This window comes from Myotis brandtii, unplaced genomic scaffold (assembly GCF_000412655.1).
Source record: "Myotis brandtii unplaced genomic scaffold, ASM41265v1 scaffold115, whole genome shotgun sequence".
NCBI lineage: Eukaryota > Metazoa > Chordata > Mammalia > Chiroptera > Vespertilionidae > Myotis > Myotis brandtii.
Window position 1 is genome coordinate 15245652 of NW_005353967.1, and position 19102 is coordinate 15264753.

General features: G+C 36.5%; 1 protein-coding gene across 2 annotated transcripts in view; it reads left to right on the forward strand.

The window, feature by feature from the left end:
• The first annotated feature begins 2268 nt into the window (after positions 1-2268).
• FCHO2 (FCH domain only 2) overlaps positions 2269-19102 on the forward strand; it is a 105945-nt gene continuing 89111 nt past the window's right edge. For both annotated transcript variants that reach the window (XM_014549582.1, XM_005858013.2), the window contains exons 1-3: positions 2269-2293; positions 8216-8307; positions 17880-17954. In XM_014549582.1, coding sequence (XP_014405068.1) covers positions 2288-2293; positions 8216-8307; positions 17880-17954 — 173 coding nt within the window. In that variant the 5' untranslated portion in view covers positions 2269-2287. The remainder of the gene's footprint in view (positions 2294-8215; positions 8308-17879; positions 17955-19102) is intronic.

Sequence of the window (19102 nt, forward strand, 5' to 3'; positions counted from 1 at the left end):
AAGCTGCCTGGCTGCCGGCCGCCATCTTGGCTGGCAGTTAATTTGCATATCACCCTGATTAGCCAATGGGAAGGGTAGCGGAGGTACGGCTAATTACCATGTTTCTCTTTTATTAGATAGGATTATGATGTAACTAGAGGCCCCGTGCACGAAATTCATGCTCTGGGGCGTGGGGGGGGGAGGGTCCCTCAGCCTGGCCTGCACCCTCTGGCAGTCCGAGACCCCTTAGCACCCACCTGCTTACTGCTCCTTGCCACCAGCTCACTGCTCCTTAGTGCTCCCGCCACTGCCGCTGCGCTCACCAGCCATGAATCTGGTTTCTGGCTGAGTGACGCTCCCCCTGTGGGAGCGCACTGACCGTCAGGGGGCAGCTCCTGCCTTGTTCAGTGCGCATCATAGTGACCAGTCGTTCCGCTGGTCTTCTGCCGTTTGGTCGATTTATATATTAGGGTTTTATTATATAGATAGGTAAAACAGAAGAATACAGAAGTAAAAATTACCTATAGCCTTTCCCTCTATCCTCTAAGATACTTAGAAATAAGAAATTTTAAATGGGTTCTACTATATAGTTTTTTTTAAAGTCTTTTTTAAAAAAATATATTTTATTGATTTTTTACAGAGAGGAAGGGAGAGGGATAGAGAGTTAGAAACATCAATGAGAGAGAAACATTGATCAGCTGCCTCCTGCACACTCCCTGCTGGGGATGTGCCCACAACCAAGGTACATGCCCTTGACCAGGATCGAACCTGGGACCCTTGAGTCCACAGGCTGACGCTCTATCCACTGAGCCAAACCGATTAGGGATACTATATAGTTTTGTATCTTATAATTTTCAAATGATACCAAGCATTTTTCTCATGTGATTAAGTATTCTTGAATATGTTTTTAGTGACTCCATAGGTTTCTGTGGAATAGAGAGGCCATAATTTTTTTTAAAAACCCCGTCCCTTTGGACATTTAGGTTACTTCTAGTTTTGTTTTTTCACTTAAGCATTATGAGGACTTGAGATTTAAGTACTAATGTATACAGGATGCCAGTTTAAGTGGTAGCCTTCAGTGTCTTTTCAAGTATAGCTTGAAGAGTTTTTGAGAAAGCTGAACTTGTTAAGTTTTATTATTTTCATTTTGAGAGTAATGAAAATTACATTTTTTACAGATTACAGAAAATTTGAAAGATATAAAAACGAAAATTATCTCTCAACTGTTTGCATCTGCTATTTTTGTAGAATCCATATGTAATATTTATTAGATGGCTTTAAGGATTTAACTAACTGGGAAGAGGTGAGTTATAATTAAAACTCATCAGTCAACCAACAAATGTGTTTGAGTAACTTTTGCACCTGCACTGAGTAGTTTTGACTGCTGAGCAGTGCTCATTCTACATACATTTTTTTTAAAAAAATATTTTTATTGATTTCAGAGAGGAAGGGAGAGGGAAAGGGAGATAGAAACATCAATGATGAAAGAGAATCATTGATCAGTTGCCTCCTGCATGCCCCCCAGTAGGAACCGGAGCCAGCAACCTGGGCATATGTCCTGACCAAGAATCAACCGTGACCTCCTGGTTCATAGGTCGATGCCCAACCACTGAGCCACATTGGCTGGGCTCATTTTACATATTATAATCAGTTTTTTTTTTTTGCTTTAGTAATATCTTGTCAATAGTTCTGCAGAATCCTTTTAGTGATCATGTGTGAAAAACAGCTTGAATGTGTTTTATTCTTTTTTTCCTAGCAGTTTTTAAGGCAAAAATGGTACTGGAAGGCTGTCTTTGTATATTTGTTGAATTCCTATCAAAAGTGTCTAGAACAGTGGTTCTCAACCTTCCTGATGCCGCGACCCTTTAATACAGTTCCTCATGTTGTGGTAACCCCCAACCATAAAATTATTTTCGTTGCTACTTCATAACTGTAATTTTGCTACTGTTATGAATCATAATGTAAATATCTGATATGCAGGATGTATTTTCATTGTTACAAATTGAACATAATTAAAGCATAGTGATTAATCACAAAAACAATTTGTAATTATATATGTGTTTTCCAATGGTCTTAGGCGACCCCTGTGAAAGGGTCGTTCGACCCCCAAAGGGGTCGCGACCCACAGGTTGAGAACCGCTGGTCTAGAAGCTTCTTCAGTAGAGGGGCCATTCGTCAAAGGAGAAAGAGTATCTTCAGAATTGGTTAAATGTTTTATTTTGTTTTTCAGAGAAGTCAAATAAAATGAGACCATCAGAAATGTATTAATGCTATACTTTGCAGTGACTTATCCAAGGTTAGCTAATAAATGTTGGTAAGTGCTAGAGTAAAAGGAGAATGTAGAGAGGTAGGAAGTGACATTTATTTAAGCTGTCTGGAGTTCAGAGGAAGGTTAGGCATGTTGTTGTTATTCACATGACAGTAACTTCTGACCTTTCTCTTCCCTCCCCCCCAAATATATATTTTTTTAATTGAAAAAGAAAATGGGTAAAATCAACTTTTTAATTCATACAGTCTACACTATCTTTTGCCTACTTTTCAGCTCTTGGACTCATCAAAATTGAAGTGTTTAATTTACTGTTGCCCTTAAAAGATTCTTTGAAAGAGAAGTTTCAAACCATTAACTATAATCTGTGGGGTTTACCCTGGCCAGTAGCTTAGTTGGGTAGCTCAGTTGGTTAGAGCATCATCCTGATATGCCAGTGTTGCAGGTTTGCTCTCCAAGCAGGGCACACAGAAGAAGCAACCAATGAATGCATAAATACATGGAACAACAAATCGATGTTTCTCTCCCTTCTTTTCTCTCTAAAATCAAGAAATTAAAAATCTGTGGGGTTTATAGCTTTATGCTTTCCTACTATTTTTGCGGCTCTTAAAACCTAGGTATTTGAATTCCATTTTAGTTAAAATGGGAATTTCATAGCCATTTAAATAGAGATATTCATTTCTCTTCAAGTGGAAATATGTTAGATTGTATTTTATAATCTATTAAAAAATTTTAGGTATAAAGTTGTGCTATAAAATCAACCAGAAAAAGATAAAGGTGCCTTTGGATTTCTAAAATAAGTTTGATGATTTATTTAAACTTTTTAATTTGATATTTCAAGGATGTCTTACTTGTAGACTGTATTAGGCTAGAAAAAAATCTGAACATTTTCAGTGACTTGTGACCTTAGGTTATCTTTTCAGTTACATTTCAGTTCAGATGATAATTTAGGTCTAAGACAATATGCATAGTAGACCTCATTTTCATATTAAATAGTAGCATGTTACTGTATGTATGAGAAAAGAAATTTGGACTGGTAATACATCATACTGTTAACTGTAGTCGTCTTAGTTAAATTGGAGTGGTAAGAGGAAGTATGATTCTGGACTTTCATCTTCAAAGGATGGCAAAACTTTTTTTTTTATTTCATAGTAGGAATATACAAAGATTTTAAAAAAAGTTTTCATTGATTTCAGAGAGGAAGGGAGAGGGAAAAAGACAATGATGAGAGAATCATTGATCAGCTGCCTCTTGCACATCCCCCTACTGGGGATCAAGCCGACAAACCAGGCATGTTCCCTGCCAGGGAAACAAACTCTGACCTCCATGCTCAACTGATAACACTGGCTGGGCTATCCAGAGTTTTTTAAAACTTATTTATATTGGATTATAGGACAATTTTATTTGCCCCAGGTCGACGGTAGTGGATGTTCTGTGAAAGTGATACCTCTTTGTAAAGTGCATTAAGATGAGCAGATAAAAGATGCTATCTTGTGCAAACCGACTTAGCAGTTGTTCTCCTTGAGCCAGCAATGGTGTTAATGTTTTTGTCGGTTAATACTGAAAAGTTTCTCTGCAAGAATTTATTGATTAAAGAAGATAAAAATATTATTTACTGAACTTTTTGGGTAATGTTATTGAGCTATATTTTACATGCCATGTAATCCACTCATTAAAGTATACAATTCAGTGGTTGTTGGTAATATTCAGTCAATTTTGATAATATTTACAACCATCATCAATTTAAAACCATTTTCATTACCTCAAAAAGAAATCCTGTACCGTTTATCATCTCTTACATTACCTCCAACCTCCAAGCGACCTATTAATCTATTTTCTCTTTATTTTTTTATTCTGGACTTTTAAAATGAATGGAATCATTACAGTATGTGGTCTTGTGTGACTGGCTTTTTTCTCTTAGCATAATGTTTTAGGGGTTAATCAGTGTTGTTGCATATATCAGTGCTTTATTCCTTTTATGGCTGAATAATATTCTAGTTCAAGGCTATATCACATTTTGTTTATTCATTTGTCAGGTAATGGACTTTTGGGTTGTTTCCATCTTTTGGCTATTATGATTAATGCTGCATAAACATTCTTGTACAGATGTCTTTGTGGACATATGTATTTACTTGTTAAACTAATGAATTAACCACCTGAAAAGAAGCTCATTACTGATTAGTAAATACTCTTAAAAATCTAGCCACAGGTGTACCTCATTTTGTGCTTTGCTTTATTGCACTTCACAGATGTTGTGTTTTTTATAAATTGGAGGCAAGTCCCTCCACCAGCATAAAGCTTACGACTTGTTTTTTTGCGATACTCAGTTTGTTGCGATGGTCTGGAACTGAACACACAGTATCTCTGAGGTATGCTTGTATTTGGTTATGGGGGTTTTTTGTTTGCTTGGGTGGGTGATAGTAATGTTCTAACAATGATTGTGGTGATGGTTGTACAACTCTATAAATATCCTAAAAATTATTACAGTGTACAGATTTTAAATGGGTGAATTATATGGTGTGTGAATTATATCTCAATAAAACTGTTGTAAAAAAGGAATAATTTAAAAATTTGAGCAGAAGGAAAAAAACAGTCATTGATAAGCAAAATTTGATATCAATAGTTGTGGTAAACTTGGAAGAAAGTTGCATTTTAAAACTGTCATGATAGCTCTTAACTCTTATATATTGAAGACTTGGTTTATTTACTTTTTATTGGAAAGTTAATCTATGCTCATTATTCCACTTTCCAGAAATAATTTGCTGTTAATAGTTTGCTGTATATGCTTTTAGACTCGTTTTGTATAAGTACAAGGTGGGGCAGAGATTTACAGTTGTTCATATGGAAAATAATAAAATAATTAATAAATAATAATTCAAGATTAAACTGTGTTTTGCATACTCACAACTATAAACCTACTTTTGCCCAACCCTGTATATACAACATGTTATTTTTTTCAGAGAAAATGAAATTTGATTAGGGATACTGTTTTGCACCTCCCTTTTTAATTCAATCCAATTTACTTTTTTTACCTAAAAAAAGAAAAAGCAGTATCAGGCCTCCATAGAAGAATGGGTCATTATGATTTCTGCAGTCATCTGTTACCAATGAACATAAATAGCAACCATATCCAACTGTTAGGGAAAGCTGACTTTTCTAACTGAATAAGATTTGACCAACTTAGAAAAAAAATCTTGCTTATATATAAAACCTTCCTGTACATTTTTCAGCCATTTCCTATAAATCTACAGCTATTTCAAACTGAAATTTAAAAATATATTGCTCTTATTAGGAAGATACCAACTTTCAGAAATTGAGGTAGCAAGAACCAATTTGTTAAGAAAAGACAAAACCAAGCAAAACTACTCTTCAAGAGAAAAAGGGAATCTCCCAACTTCTCTTTTTCTTTCTTTCAAACAACCTTGGGGATCGAGCCGACAACCTGGGCATGTGCCCTTGATCAGAATCGAATCTGGGACCCTTCAGTCCACAGGCTGACACTCTGTCCACTGAGGTAAACCAGCTAGGTCTGTGTGCTGGTTTAAATAGCCCTTCACTCTCAGCTCTTTTCCATTTTTGCCTTTAAATATGCATAATACACTTTGGGAACTCAGATAACCTGGACTTGTTAGAATTATTTGCAAATGAGAAGTAGTAGGTATGTTAGGGGAGAAATTTGGGGCATAAGAGCTTTAGACTTTGGATTTTAAGGTTTTAGATTTCAGGTTTGTTTCTTTCAGGATTCATATTATGAGAGTTGGTGGGTCCTCTAATCATTTGTAATTTCTATATTACGGTCAAATAACGGGATGAATCCATCAGAAGTTTCAGGCCTGTTATTATTTGTAATTTTATTTACAAATCTGCGTGATGTTATTTTCACTTGCTATAGACTAGTGATAATGGTTATTTCAAAAAATGTTCTTATTTTGGCTGGAATAAATTTGCATGCAAAAGCCAGGGAAAATAAAAACTAGAGTTAGGTAATAAACTTTATATTTATCTTAAACATGAAAAAGTTGTAGAAGCCAAATGGATGTGTTTGGATTCATAAGAGACTGTAGTTTATGACCAGGGCCAGGAATCGAGCCTGCAACTGAGGTACGTGCCCTGCCCTTGAGCAGAATCGCACCTGGGACCCTTCAGTCTGCGGGCCCACACGCTATCCCTTGAGCCAAACCGACTAGAGCTAATGTTACATTCTTCCTGAAAATTGAAAGTGGCTATTCATAATGTTAAGGATATTATCTCCTTATGAATATAGCTTTTTTTTTTTTTTAAAGCTTACAGCACCCGGTATTCGAATATGACATTTTAATTGTATGTATGGCAAGCTAATTACTTGGTATATTAGTTGACAAGTTTATTAGGGATCACATCAACATAACTGGAAGTTCCTATAATATGTTTCCTGTTTTTGGCAAACTTTGGAAAAATTAGGTTTCAGGTTGCATAACACTTGCTTATGATATTGCTTTTTATTTCCAGTAAATATGTTCCGTTCTTTATTTTCACTGAAGAAAAGTAACACTGACATTTGTGAAGAGAGTTGTTGAGCTTGGTTTATTGATAGTCTTTTACTTCACCTATAACATTGATATTTCTAATGTTTTCTTTGCTATGACTAGCTAACTTAGCATTTATTGGATTAAATAACTAATGGTTTTGTAGGATTGTGTAGTGGTCTGGTTCTCTTAATTTCCCATTAGTTGAGGACTAGCTAATAGACTGTTAATGCTCTTTTTAAAATTTTATCTACTTTCTCACTTCTCAAATTGCTTAAGTTTACTGAAAGACTCATATTAGCAATTATAAAGGAGCTTGTATTCAGTGCTTATATGATTAGTAATATGCTGTCTTGACTAAGATGTCAAGATTTAGTAATTTTAAAGTACAGACTTTTGAGTTAAATCAGTGATTTTCAACCTTTTTATCTGATGGCACACTTACTAAAATTCTGCAGCACACCAAAAAATATATTTTTTGTGGATCTGCCAAAAAATAGGTGTAATTTTGATTCATTCACCCTGGACGGCTTTTGTTGTGTTGGCTGTTGTCATTTTTTTTTTTTTAATTTGATGATTTAAGGGAAAAGAGGTCAGTGCCCCTGACTAAATAGTCAAGTATTGTATGTTTTAGAAATTCTTGCAGCACACTGATTGAAAATCGCTGTGTTAAATTATTAGGGATCCCTTAATGCCTATTCAAGGAATTGAATTTTGGTATTTAGTAATGTATTTAAAGAGGTCCATGGTTATCTTTTCTAAATTATACTACATATTATTCCTTAAAATTTCAGACTTAGTTTCATTAATATACCCTTATGAGTGATTATAGAGTATGCATATATACATGATTGCATCTATGTACATAAAAGCCTAAGCGACCAAATGACTGAATGACCGGTCGACTGGTCGCTATGACGTGCACTGACCACCAGGGGCCAGACGCTCAATGCAGGAGCTGCCCTCTGGTGGTCAGTGCACTCCCACAGCGGGAGTGCTGCTCAGTGAGCTTACTGAGCAGCGGCGGCAGCAGGTGCAGTGGTGCTGGGATGAGCGGGAGCAGCATGGCCCAGCCTGGGCTTGGGCTCCTCCCTGTCCACCTGCCGCTTCACACACTACTACATCCCTTGGGGGATGTCGGAGTGCTGGTTTTGGCCTGATTCCCGCAGGCCTGCGGCAGTCCGACATTCCGTGAGGGATCCTGGATTGGGAGAGGGTGCAGGCCAGGCTGAGGGACCCCACGGGTGCACGAATCCATGCACTGGGCCTCTAGTATATAATAAATATAAACTTTATGAAACCTTACAATATTCATTTGATACAGTTTAAAGTCTTACAGTGAGCAACAATGGTTAAATTTAGGAAAGATAGCTTACCTGACTGTCAGAATTGCATATTTGTTAATGTTATTTTGATCTCTCTCTCTTTTTTTTTTTATTAAACTAAAAATCTTTTTAAATTGTAGGGGGAAAAAAATAGTGGCTTTGATATTCTTTACCATAATATGAAACATGGACAGATATCGACAAAAGAGCTAGCAGATTTTGTAAGAGAAAGGTATGTATTTTTTCATGTCATTTAACAGTTTATTACAAGTTAAATTTTAGAATATAAATGAGAACATTTTTATTGTATTCAAGTACAGTTGTTAAAAGTATACTATAGTTATACTTTAAAGTAATGGTTATCTGTGATCTGCACACTGAGGGCTAAATAGTGGCTCTAATTTGCATTGTTAAACTGATTTATATATCACTGCCTGAAAATATTTTTCATTGAATGTGCTAGCAAGGTGATACAATAGAAAAATTGAGGAACTTTGAAGAATAAAATATTACAATTTCTTTAAATAAACATGTCAGTAAAGAAAACATACTAAAATAATTTGAAAAGACTAAGTTTTCTGAACTTGTAGTTAAGGGATGGGGAATGTTCAGCCTGTGGGTTGTATAAGGCTTGCGAAATCATTTGGTGTGGCCCTGCCAAAGCATTAGGGGTGAGTTAATTAAATGTTTGACCAAATATAGCAGGCTAATTTTTAAGTTGATAATTTGGCCTGCGAATGATGTTATAAATATCCAAATGGCCCTTGGCCGAGAAAAGGTTCCCCACCTCTGTTGTAGTTTAATTATTATTATAACTTTTATTTTTAAAGAGGCCCTAAGTATGTATTTTTAAATTCTGCAAAATTACAAAATATGATTACCTTTAAGACTTTATAATATACTAGTTAATTTAGAAACTATTAAAAATCATTATAATTTTATTTGATTAAAGTTGTTTTGTAGTTGGGCCCACTTGATGATTTTTATATGAATACATTTAAAGTCTTTACCTTGATTATAGAGGGATATATGCCTTTAGATACAATACTTCATTTATTCTTTCAACAATATATATCTAATGTCTGCTGTGTGTCAGACCCTTGTTTGGATTCTGGGTGTATAGTGGTAAAGATACAACTTCTGTCTTCATACAGTTAACTGAAAATGGAGAACAAACTTTTTATGTAACACCAGTCCTCTTATGGCTTCCACCTACTGGAGTTAAGAGGGAACCCAAAAGCTCTAAATACTATGGATAAAGCTATCTCTCTCTGGCTTCTATGTCATCATTGGCAGGTGTAAAGGAGAGGCCCCAGAACTCTGCATCTCTGACATGTCTCCTAACCTGCCTTTTGCACCAACACTTGCATCACTACTATAACTACCTTGACACCATTAGGCAGTAGTCATGCCTTTTAACCCTGTTTATATCAGTAACCATAAGAAGTCCAGGACTCCTGGGCCATCTCTTTGCCTAGAATCTAATCCCTTTATGATTCTGTGAGCAGTGAGACAACCCCTCCTTCCACGCCCCCTTCCCTGCTTTATTTTTCTTCATAAAACTTAAGCCATCTAATAGAAGCAACATTTTACTTATTTATTTGTCTATCTTAGAATATAAATCTCATAAGAGTAGGGTTTTTTTGTGTGTGTTGTTTTTGCTTATTACTCTATTTCCTGCGCCTGGGGGACTGCTTGCCTCTTTAGTAGACCCTCAATAAATGTATTTTTTAAAAATAATTTTTATTTTTCAATTACAGTTGATACACATTATTATATTAGCCTGGTCTGCACCCCAGTGATTAAACACTACATAACTCACTAAGTGATCATCCTGATAAATCTCACACCCATCTGACACCATGCATAGTTATTATATTATTACCTATATTCTGTGTGCTGTATTATACATTTCTTTGACTCTTCTGTAACAACCCATTCCCTCAACCCCCTTCCATCTGGCAGCCATCAAAATGTTCTATGTATCTATGAGTCTGTTTCTCTTCTGCTTGTTCATTTATTTTATTTTATTTCTTAAAATATATTTTTATTGATTTTAGAGAGGAAGGGAGAGGGAGAGAGGGATAGAAACATCAATGATGAGAGAGAATCCTTGATCGGCTGCCTCTTGCAAGCTCCATACTGGGGATCGAGCCCACAACCCGAGCATGTGCCCTGACCGGGAATCGAACCTCTTGGTTCATAGGTCAGTGCTCAACCACTGAGCCATGCTGGCTTTCATCACTTTGAGTATTTCTTGCCACTCCCTTCTGGCCTACAAAATTTGTGTTGAGAAATCAGCTGACAGTCTATGGGAGCTACTTTGTAGGTAACTAACTGCTCTTCTCTTGCTGCTTTTAAAATTCTCTCTTTGTCTTTAACCTTTTGCATTTTAATATTGATGTGACTTGGTATGTGCCTCTTTGGTTTCATCTTGTTTGGGCCTCTGTGCTTCCTGACTTCTATGTCTATTTCCTTCACCAGGTTAGGGAAGTTTTCTGTCATTATTTTTTCAAATAGGATTTCAATTTCTCACTCGCTCTCTTATCCTTCTGGCACCTGCATGATGTGAATTTTGGATGGTACGCTTGTAATTGTCCCAGAGGTTTCCTACACTGTCTTCATTTTTTTGGATTCTTTTTTTTTTTTCACTGTTCTGATTGGGTGTTTTTGCTTCCTTATAATTCAGATCACTATTTGATTCTTGGCTTCATCTACTCTAATGTTGATTCCCTGTAAATTATTCTTCATTTCAGTTAGTGTATCCTTCATTTCTATTTTTTAAAAATAATAATTGTTTTTCTTTATTTATTTTTAGGGAGAGGAAGGGAGAGAGAAAAAAATATTGATGTGAGGAGAAACATTGATTGGTTGCCATACTCACGTGCCCCACCTGGGGGATTGAACCTGCAACCTGGGTATGTGCCCTGACCGGGAATCAAACCTGCCACCTTTTGGTGTATGGGGTGATGCTCCAACTAACTGAGCCACACCGGCCAGGACAGTGTATCCTTCATTTCTGACTGTTCCTTTTTATGCTGTTGAAGCTCTCACTAAGTTCATTGCGCATCCTTGTAACCAGTGTTTTGAACTCTTCATCTAGGACCGTGGTCGGCAAACTGTGGCTTGCGAGCCACATGTGGCTCTTTGGCCCCTTGAGTGTGGCTCTTCCTAAGCCTTAGGAGTACCCTAATTAAGTTAATAACAATGTACCTACCTATATAGTTTAAGTTTAAAAAATTTGGCTCTCAAAAGAAATTTCAATCGTTGTACTGTTGATATTTGGCTCTGTTGACCAATGAGTTTGCCGACCACTGATCTAGAAGATTGCTTATTTCCATTTTGTTTAGTTATTTTCTGGAGTTCTGTTCTGTTCTTTCATTTGGGACATGTTTGTCTCCTAATTTTGGAAGCCTCCCTGTGTTTGCTTCGATGTATTAGATAGAGCTGCTACATCTCCCAGGCATGGTAGAGTGGCCTAATGTAGTAGGTGTTCTGTAGGGCCCCGTGACACACCCTCCCTGTCACACAAGCTGGGCACTTGAAGTGCACTTCCCTCCCTATGCGGGCTGTTTACACCCTACTCTTCTAGTTGAGCCTTGATTGCTGTTGGCACATCAGTGAGAGGGATTTACCCCCAGGCAGGTCAGCTGTAAGGATTGGAGCTGTGCAGGTGCCCACCCCACAGAGCAGGATTTACTTCAGTGGGGCTCTGGCGCTCATTGAATCTGCCCCTTGAGTGTGTCACCTGTGGATATGGTTGGGTGGTGATGTTTCGATGTGTTCTGAGGCTGTCCACTGGGTGGGCTGGCTCTGGAGCCTTCTTGGAGGTACAGGCCAAGGTCAACCGCTGCCTTTTTTTCTGCCCGGGGCCACCCCACATGAGTAACAAAGTAATATGCAGATAGCTGCTACTTGTGCTGGCCTTGGAGGTGTCCAGGTGAGGCCAAGATTCGAACCAAGGTCCATTCCACCCCTCCTGCCAGTCTCTAAATCCCTAGTTGTAGGACTTTCATTCAGTCAGATTTCAGGTGGTTCTGAATGATGGTTTTTCTGTTGTTTACTTTAATTTTGCTGTGGTTGTGGGAGGAGGTGAGTACTGCATTTACCTACCCGTCATCTTGACCGGAAGTCCAGTAAACATTTTTTGATAGAACGAACCTGTAACTTCATTATCCTAATCCAAGATGATATTATAATCTAATCCATTGTTGTTGCCTGAACTGCAGTGATAGCCCCTGACTGGTCTATCTACATTCATTCTTGTTATCCTGCAATTTATTCTCTGCACTATAATTGGAGTACTTTTTAAAAACTACAGATCAGTTTGTTACTTCTCCTGTTTAAAACATTTCAAAGGCTTCCTGTTGCTCTTAAGGTACGCCTGCATAGTCTGACCTGAAACTGCTTTTCAGATTTTAGGTTACACCAGTCTACTCTTTCCTCTCCAGGGACATTGGCCATATTATTGACAGGCTTCTTCTAGTCCGGGTTTTGTACATGTTTAGTCCTGTTTCCACTTAGTTAATACCTGCTTATTTTTTAGAGCTCAGAATTGTGCTCATTTTGCCAGGAATCCTTTTATTAATGCCTTGACTAGGTAAAAGCACCTATTATAATCTTTTTCAACATCATATAGCTTTTTCTAGTATTTATAAAATTTTTGATTATTCATTTTTGTTACTTTTTTGTTGTTGTTCCCCTATAAAGGGAACAGTATATAGTATTTTGTGTCCCAGCACCTAGCACAGAGCCTTGTACATCTAGATACTCATATTTCTTGAAAGAGTTAATGAGAAAGAAAGTACTATGCACTAAGGATTTTGCATACATTATCTCATTTAACTCTCAAAACTGATAAGCTGTCTTGGCCAGTGTAGCTCAGTTGGTTTAGTGTTGTCCCGTGCACCAAAAGGTCACTGGTATGATTCCTGGTTAGGGTATATACCTGGGTTGTGGATTCAATCCCTAGCCTCGGGGTGGGTACGGGAGGCAACTGATATTTCTCTCTCATATTGATGTTTCTCTCCCCTTCCCTTCCCCCTCTCCCTGCCCTCCCCCTCCCCCTTTCTCTTCCTCCCTCCCTCTCTCCCCACCCCCTTCTTTCTCTAAAGCAATAAAAACACATTTAAAAAAGAACAAAACTGATAATTTATTTACTGGGGGCCCAATAAAGGTTAAATAACTTCCTAAGTCAGCCATTCAGACTTTTTTCTTCCTCCTGTCTTTCTTTCAATAGCTTTATTGAAGTATAACTGACATACAATATACTGTATATTGTTAAAGCATATAATCTGATACATTTTGACATATCCATACACTCATGAAATTACCATAATCATGGCAATGAACATACTCATCATCCTCTTTGTAATCCCTCCCTCCTGTCCCTTCCCACCATCCCTAAGCAACCACTCATTTCCTTTTTTTTTTTAACCCTACATTTGCTTCTGACACTTAGGTTAGTTTGTATTATCAGTGTAAATTGCATCATGCAAGATATATTCTGTTGTCTGGTACTTTGACTCAGTATAATTATTTTGAGCCCTAGCCTGTTCGGCTCAGTGAATAGAGCGTTGGCCCACGGACCAAAGGGTCCGGGTTTGATTCCAGTCAAGGGCACGTACTTTGGATGCACATCTAGATACTCATATTTCTTGAAAGAGTTAATGAGAAAGAAAGTACAGGACTGGCCAGAGCCTGTGTGAGAGGCAACCAATACACGTGTCTCTATCACATCGATACTTCTCTTTCTCTGTCTCTCTCCCTTCCATTCTCTCAAAATCAATGAAAAAGTATCCTCAGGTGAGGATTAACAAAAAAAGAAAAAAAATTATTTTGAGATTCATCCATGTTGTTGCATGTGTGTTAATAATTCATTCTTTTTTGTTGTTGAATAGTATTCTATGTATGGATATACCACAATTTGTTCATTCATCTGTCAAGGAAGTTGTACCTATTTTTTGAACTTTGTGTTAAGTATATCAATTTAATCATATATAGGTATTTTTTGTCTGAGTCCTGTTACTCAGCACTGTTTGTGAGATTCATTTGTATTGAGTTTAGTATAATTCATTTATAGTACTATTTAATATCAAATTGTATAAATATGTCAAAATGTAATTGCCACTGTTTACAGAAATTTGGATTGTTTTCAGTTTTTTGCTCTTGTAGATAATATTGCTTTGAATATTCTTTTAAAAAATATTTTTTTTTTTATTTCAGAGAGGAAGGGAGAAGGAGAGAGAGATAGAAACATCAGTGATGAGAGAGAATCATTGATAGGCTGCCTCCTACATGCCTTCCACTGGGGATCGAGCCCACAACCCGGGCATGTGCCCTTGACCGGAATCGAACCCAGGACCCTCAGTTAACAGGCCGACGCTCTATTCACTGAGCCAAACCGGCTAGGGTGCTTTGAATATTCTTGCACATATGTCTTGGTGTACATATACACATATATATTTATATTAGTTGTATACCCTGCAGTAGAATTGCCAGGTCATAGAGTATGCATATGTATAGGATAAAGAATTTTCTAATGCTCTATATCCACTGAGCCAAACCAGCCAGGGCTCTTCTCATTTTCTTGACATTATCTTTCACAGAGTAGAAGTTTACATTTTAATGAAGTCCACCTTAATAATGATTTCTTTCACAGGTCATGTCTTTGGTGTTGTATCTAAAAAGACATCACAGATAGGTTTTTTCCTTTGTTATCCTCTGAGTGTTTTATAGTTTTGCGGTTTACTTTTTTGTCATTGATTTTCTGTAGTTTTACTAATGTGTGACTAGGTGCAGATATCGTTTTATTTATTCTCTCAAGGTTCGTTGGGCTACATGGATCTGTGTTTTGATATCTTGTCAATTTTGGAAAATACTCCACATTTTTATCTCTATAGACATTTCTTCTGACACATCCATTCCCTTTTTACACATATGTTAGACTTTTTGCTGTGTTCTTTTCCTTTATTTTTACATTCTTTTGTCTCTTTTAACTTTATTCCAGGAGATTATTCTTACCTGTCTTCTAGTTTACTAATTCTCCCTACAGTGTATTGAATTTGCTGTTAAACCTCATCCATTGACATAACTTTTTTCAGATGTGGAATTTATATCTTTGTTCAAATTTGCTATGGTTTCCTCCACTTTTTTTTTAAACAAATTTATTTTCTCACAGTTCTGGAGTCTGGGAAGTCTAAACTCTATGTTATAACAGGGTTTGATATCTGGTGGGAGCTCTCTTCCCAGCTTGCAGATCACTACCTTCTCTCTGTATCTTTAGACGGCAGACAGAGCTGGTTTCCTCCACTTTTAAAAAATGATTTCTAGTTCTCTATGGAAATTTTTGATTTAATCTACTATCTCCTTAAACATAATACATAAACTCATAAGGTCTAAGTTTTTTCATCTCAGCTTTTAGAACACTGCCAGTTTGTTCCTGTTGGGTTTTGTTAATCATGTCTTGTCTCCTACTAGAGGCCCAATGCACGAAATTCATGCAAGAGGCTCAGCTTTCGGAGCCCTGGCTGCCTTGGCCGGCCCTCACAGCCCCGGCTTTGTCCGGAAGGTCGTTCTGCTGTTCAGTCTAATTAGCATATTAGCTCTTTATTATATAGGATATTATATAGGACAGTGATGGCAAACCTTTTGAGCTCGGCGTGTCAGCATTTTGGAAAAACCCTAACTTAACTCTGGTGCCATGTCACATATAGAAATTTTTTGATATTTGCAACCATAGTAAAACAAAGACTTATATTTTTGATATTTATTTTATATATTTAAATGCCATTTAACAAAGAAAAATCAACCAAAAAAATGAGTTTGCGTGTCACCTCTGACATGCATGTCATAGATTCGCCATCACTGATATAGGATGTGCCTGTGGTTTTATGAATGTGTATAAACGTCATGTAGGATCCAGTATCAGGATTTGAAAAGATATGGGTTGCAGTCCCTTTGAGGTTTTGCTTATTTATGGTTCATCCTTACTCTTGAAGTCTCAATTTTAAGGATTTGGAATTTCCCATAATTCCCACCTTGGCAGGTCTCAATCTATAGTTTTGTCTCCCTTGCCCTGTGAGGCTGTGAAAAGCGCTGTTCCACTTAGTTTTAGCTGCCTCTTCTAGATGCCCCCAAGGGAAAAGCTGCCCTACATATCTGACTCACTTCTCTGGATATTCTTCACTTGGATCTTGGCCCACTGATTCTTAACTGTCTCTTTAGTTCTCGGATGCCTTTTAGTCACACACCTCTTCCTCTGTGTTTTTCTAGTTTTCCTTATTGGGAGGTTTTTGTATCAATTCACTATTTCTGGAAATTGAACCACTTCTTATTTCTTGCTGTTAAAACTTATCCATTAAGATATTAATATTTCTTTCTGTATTACCTTTTTAGATGATCAAAGTACTATCTTTGTAATATAGTTTATTAAAAGGATAAAAAATTTAAGGAGCAAAAAACAGTCACAATGTCAGCAGTGAGAGGCAGATACTGTGAATAGTTCCTTTTTTGTTGTCCTGTTATGGGTGTGGGGTAGGGGAAGAGTTTGAAGATAAGCTTAGTTTGGATAATCTGAGTTTGAGGTGCTCAAGATACTTTAAGTAGAGTTGTGCTTGAGGCATTTAGATAATAAACATGATTTGATGCAAGAGCAGTGTGGAGAGCTGGATTTGAACATTAAAAGCAGGAAGTTAGTTCAACCTATCAAAGTAAATGGAAGGGCAGTGGTGGTTGTAGGCTGTTCGCTGTTAAGGGTAGCACAGATTGAGAAGGGACAGGGTAATTACAGAGGTAAGATGGAACTTAAAGCTTTGTAGTGTGAAGAAGGCCAATATATACAACAAATACTGTCTCATATGTTGTATATGTAGGTTATGTGTCTATGGGAAAAAATTTTTTACCTCATGCTTTTAATGGCTTTGGTTGATCTTTTTTTAAAAAATATATTTTTATTGATTTCAGAGAGCACGGGAGAGGGAGAGAGAGAAACATCCATGATGAGAAAGAACCACTGATCGGCTGCCTCCTGCCTGCCCCACACCGGGGATCGAGCCCGTAACCCGTGTATGTGCCCGTGACCAGAATGGAACCTACGACCCTTTAGTCCGCAGGCCGACGCTCTATTCACTGAGCAAACCAGCTAGGGGTGATCTTTTTTTTTAAGCCTAAAATCCTATAAGCTGAACAGTAGTTATATAAGACAGTATTACAGTAGGAAATACTTGTTTGTGTTTTAGATTTAATCACAAAATAGATTAAACCTTGAAGTTCAGGATTTCAGACATGCTAATAATTAATATTTAGTATTGTGCAAAAGACTGTTATTAATCTCTTATTCTAGTAAATGTGTATAATAATGAAATCACAATGTTGAAAATAAACTATATTAAGTACACTAAGTAGGTATTAAAAACAAATGACTTTCACACAACCAGTTTACATAGAGAGAGAAAAATACAAGAAGCAGCACTCTTGCATTTCCTGTTTAAATAACCATTGGTACTAAAGGTAAAAAGAGTGGTGACTTCATGTAAGTTTCCCTGGAAATATAAATTATTTTAGTTCTATACCAGATTAATTCTTTAAGTAGATGTGCACAAAGGGCCAGAAATTCATGACCACATACTTATTTTTAGCATATACTTGGAATTATCTTTTTGTTTCTACAGTTTTAATTGTATTTTGATAATTTTGCTATGTGTTTGGTAATTAAAGGAAATATTATAATATGGAAATTTTATTTATTTATTTATTTATTTATTTATTTATTTATTTATTTATTTTGGAAATTTTATTTAATAGAGCCACAATAGAAGAGGCGTACTTCAGGTCAATGACAAAACTAGCAAAATCTGCAAGCAATTATTCACAACTTGGGTGAGTTAATTTCTTTGGAGAACTCTTTTTTAATGCTGATTTAGGCAAAGTTCTTCAGAATATTAGATTTCATTGAGGATATAATAGCTCATAAATGTAAAATATATAATGTACTTATTTATTGACTTGATTGAAAATATACTTGAGCTTGTTGAATTACTGAATACAAAGTATGTAAAACTTATTTTTTGCCCTTTATTAAATGGCATAGTCATTCAGTAGTATAATTTGGACATTATAAATATTAAGTGTAAATGCATGTTATTCTAGTTTTCTGTAGGTTCATTTTTTCTCTAGCTTCATTTAAATTCTACATAGTGAGCTTTAAAAACTCAATTAAATGATTGAAATGTTAAAATTTGTTTAAAATGTTTGATTATTTATAGACTATCATTAAATCTTTTTTTTTGATACATTTTATTGATTTTTTACAGAGAGGAAGGGAGAGGGATAGAGAGTTAGAAACATCGATGACAGAGAAACATTGATCAGCTGCCTCCTGCACACTCCCTACTGGGGATGTGCCCGCAACCAAGGTACATGCCCTTGACCAGAATCGAACCTGCGACCCTTGAGTCCGCAGGCCAACGCTCTATCCACTGAGCCAAACTGGTCAGGGCATTAAATCTTTTAAGAATTTGTATTGAAGAAATGTATTCTTTGGAAAATGATAACTAATAAAAATATGTTTAAAATGAGATGTGTTCATAGCCATAACAACTCTGGGAAGAATAATTGTATAATTTGAAACATAACAACTCTGGAAGGAATACTTAATCTGATTTAGTTATCTAAAGTTTGGGGAGAGGTATTTTAGCTCAGATGTGAAAATAATTTGTGTAACATTTATAAAGATTTTTATAGTGATATTTAGTAAAAGATTCCTCTGTATATGGGTTTCTGATGCATCTGTGAATCCCCTGAAATTTACTGTAAAGTTTTGGGTAGGTCTTATTAACTCATTTCTGATGAAGAGGGTCTATACCAGATTGACATATGGTTTTGCAATTCAAAAAACTGGTTAAGAACGACTATTTTATGAAAGTATTCTCAGAGTCATTGAATGAGTTTAAATAAAAATCTGACTGTGGCCTGGATAAAGAGGAGTTGTACTCTTCAGTTCATCCACACGGTAGTGACACTGTCCA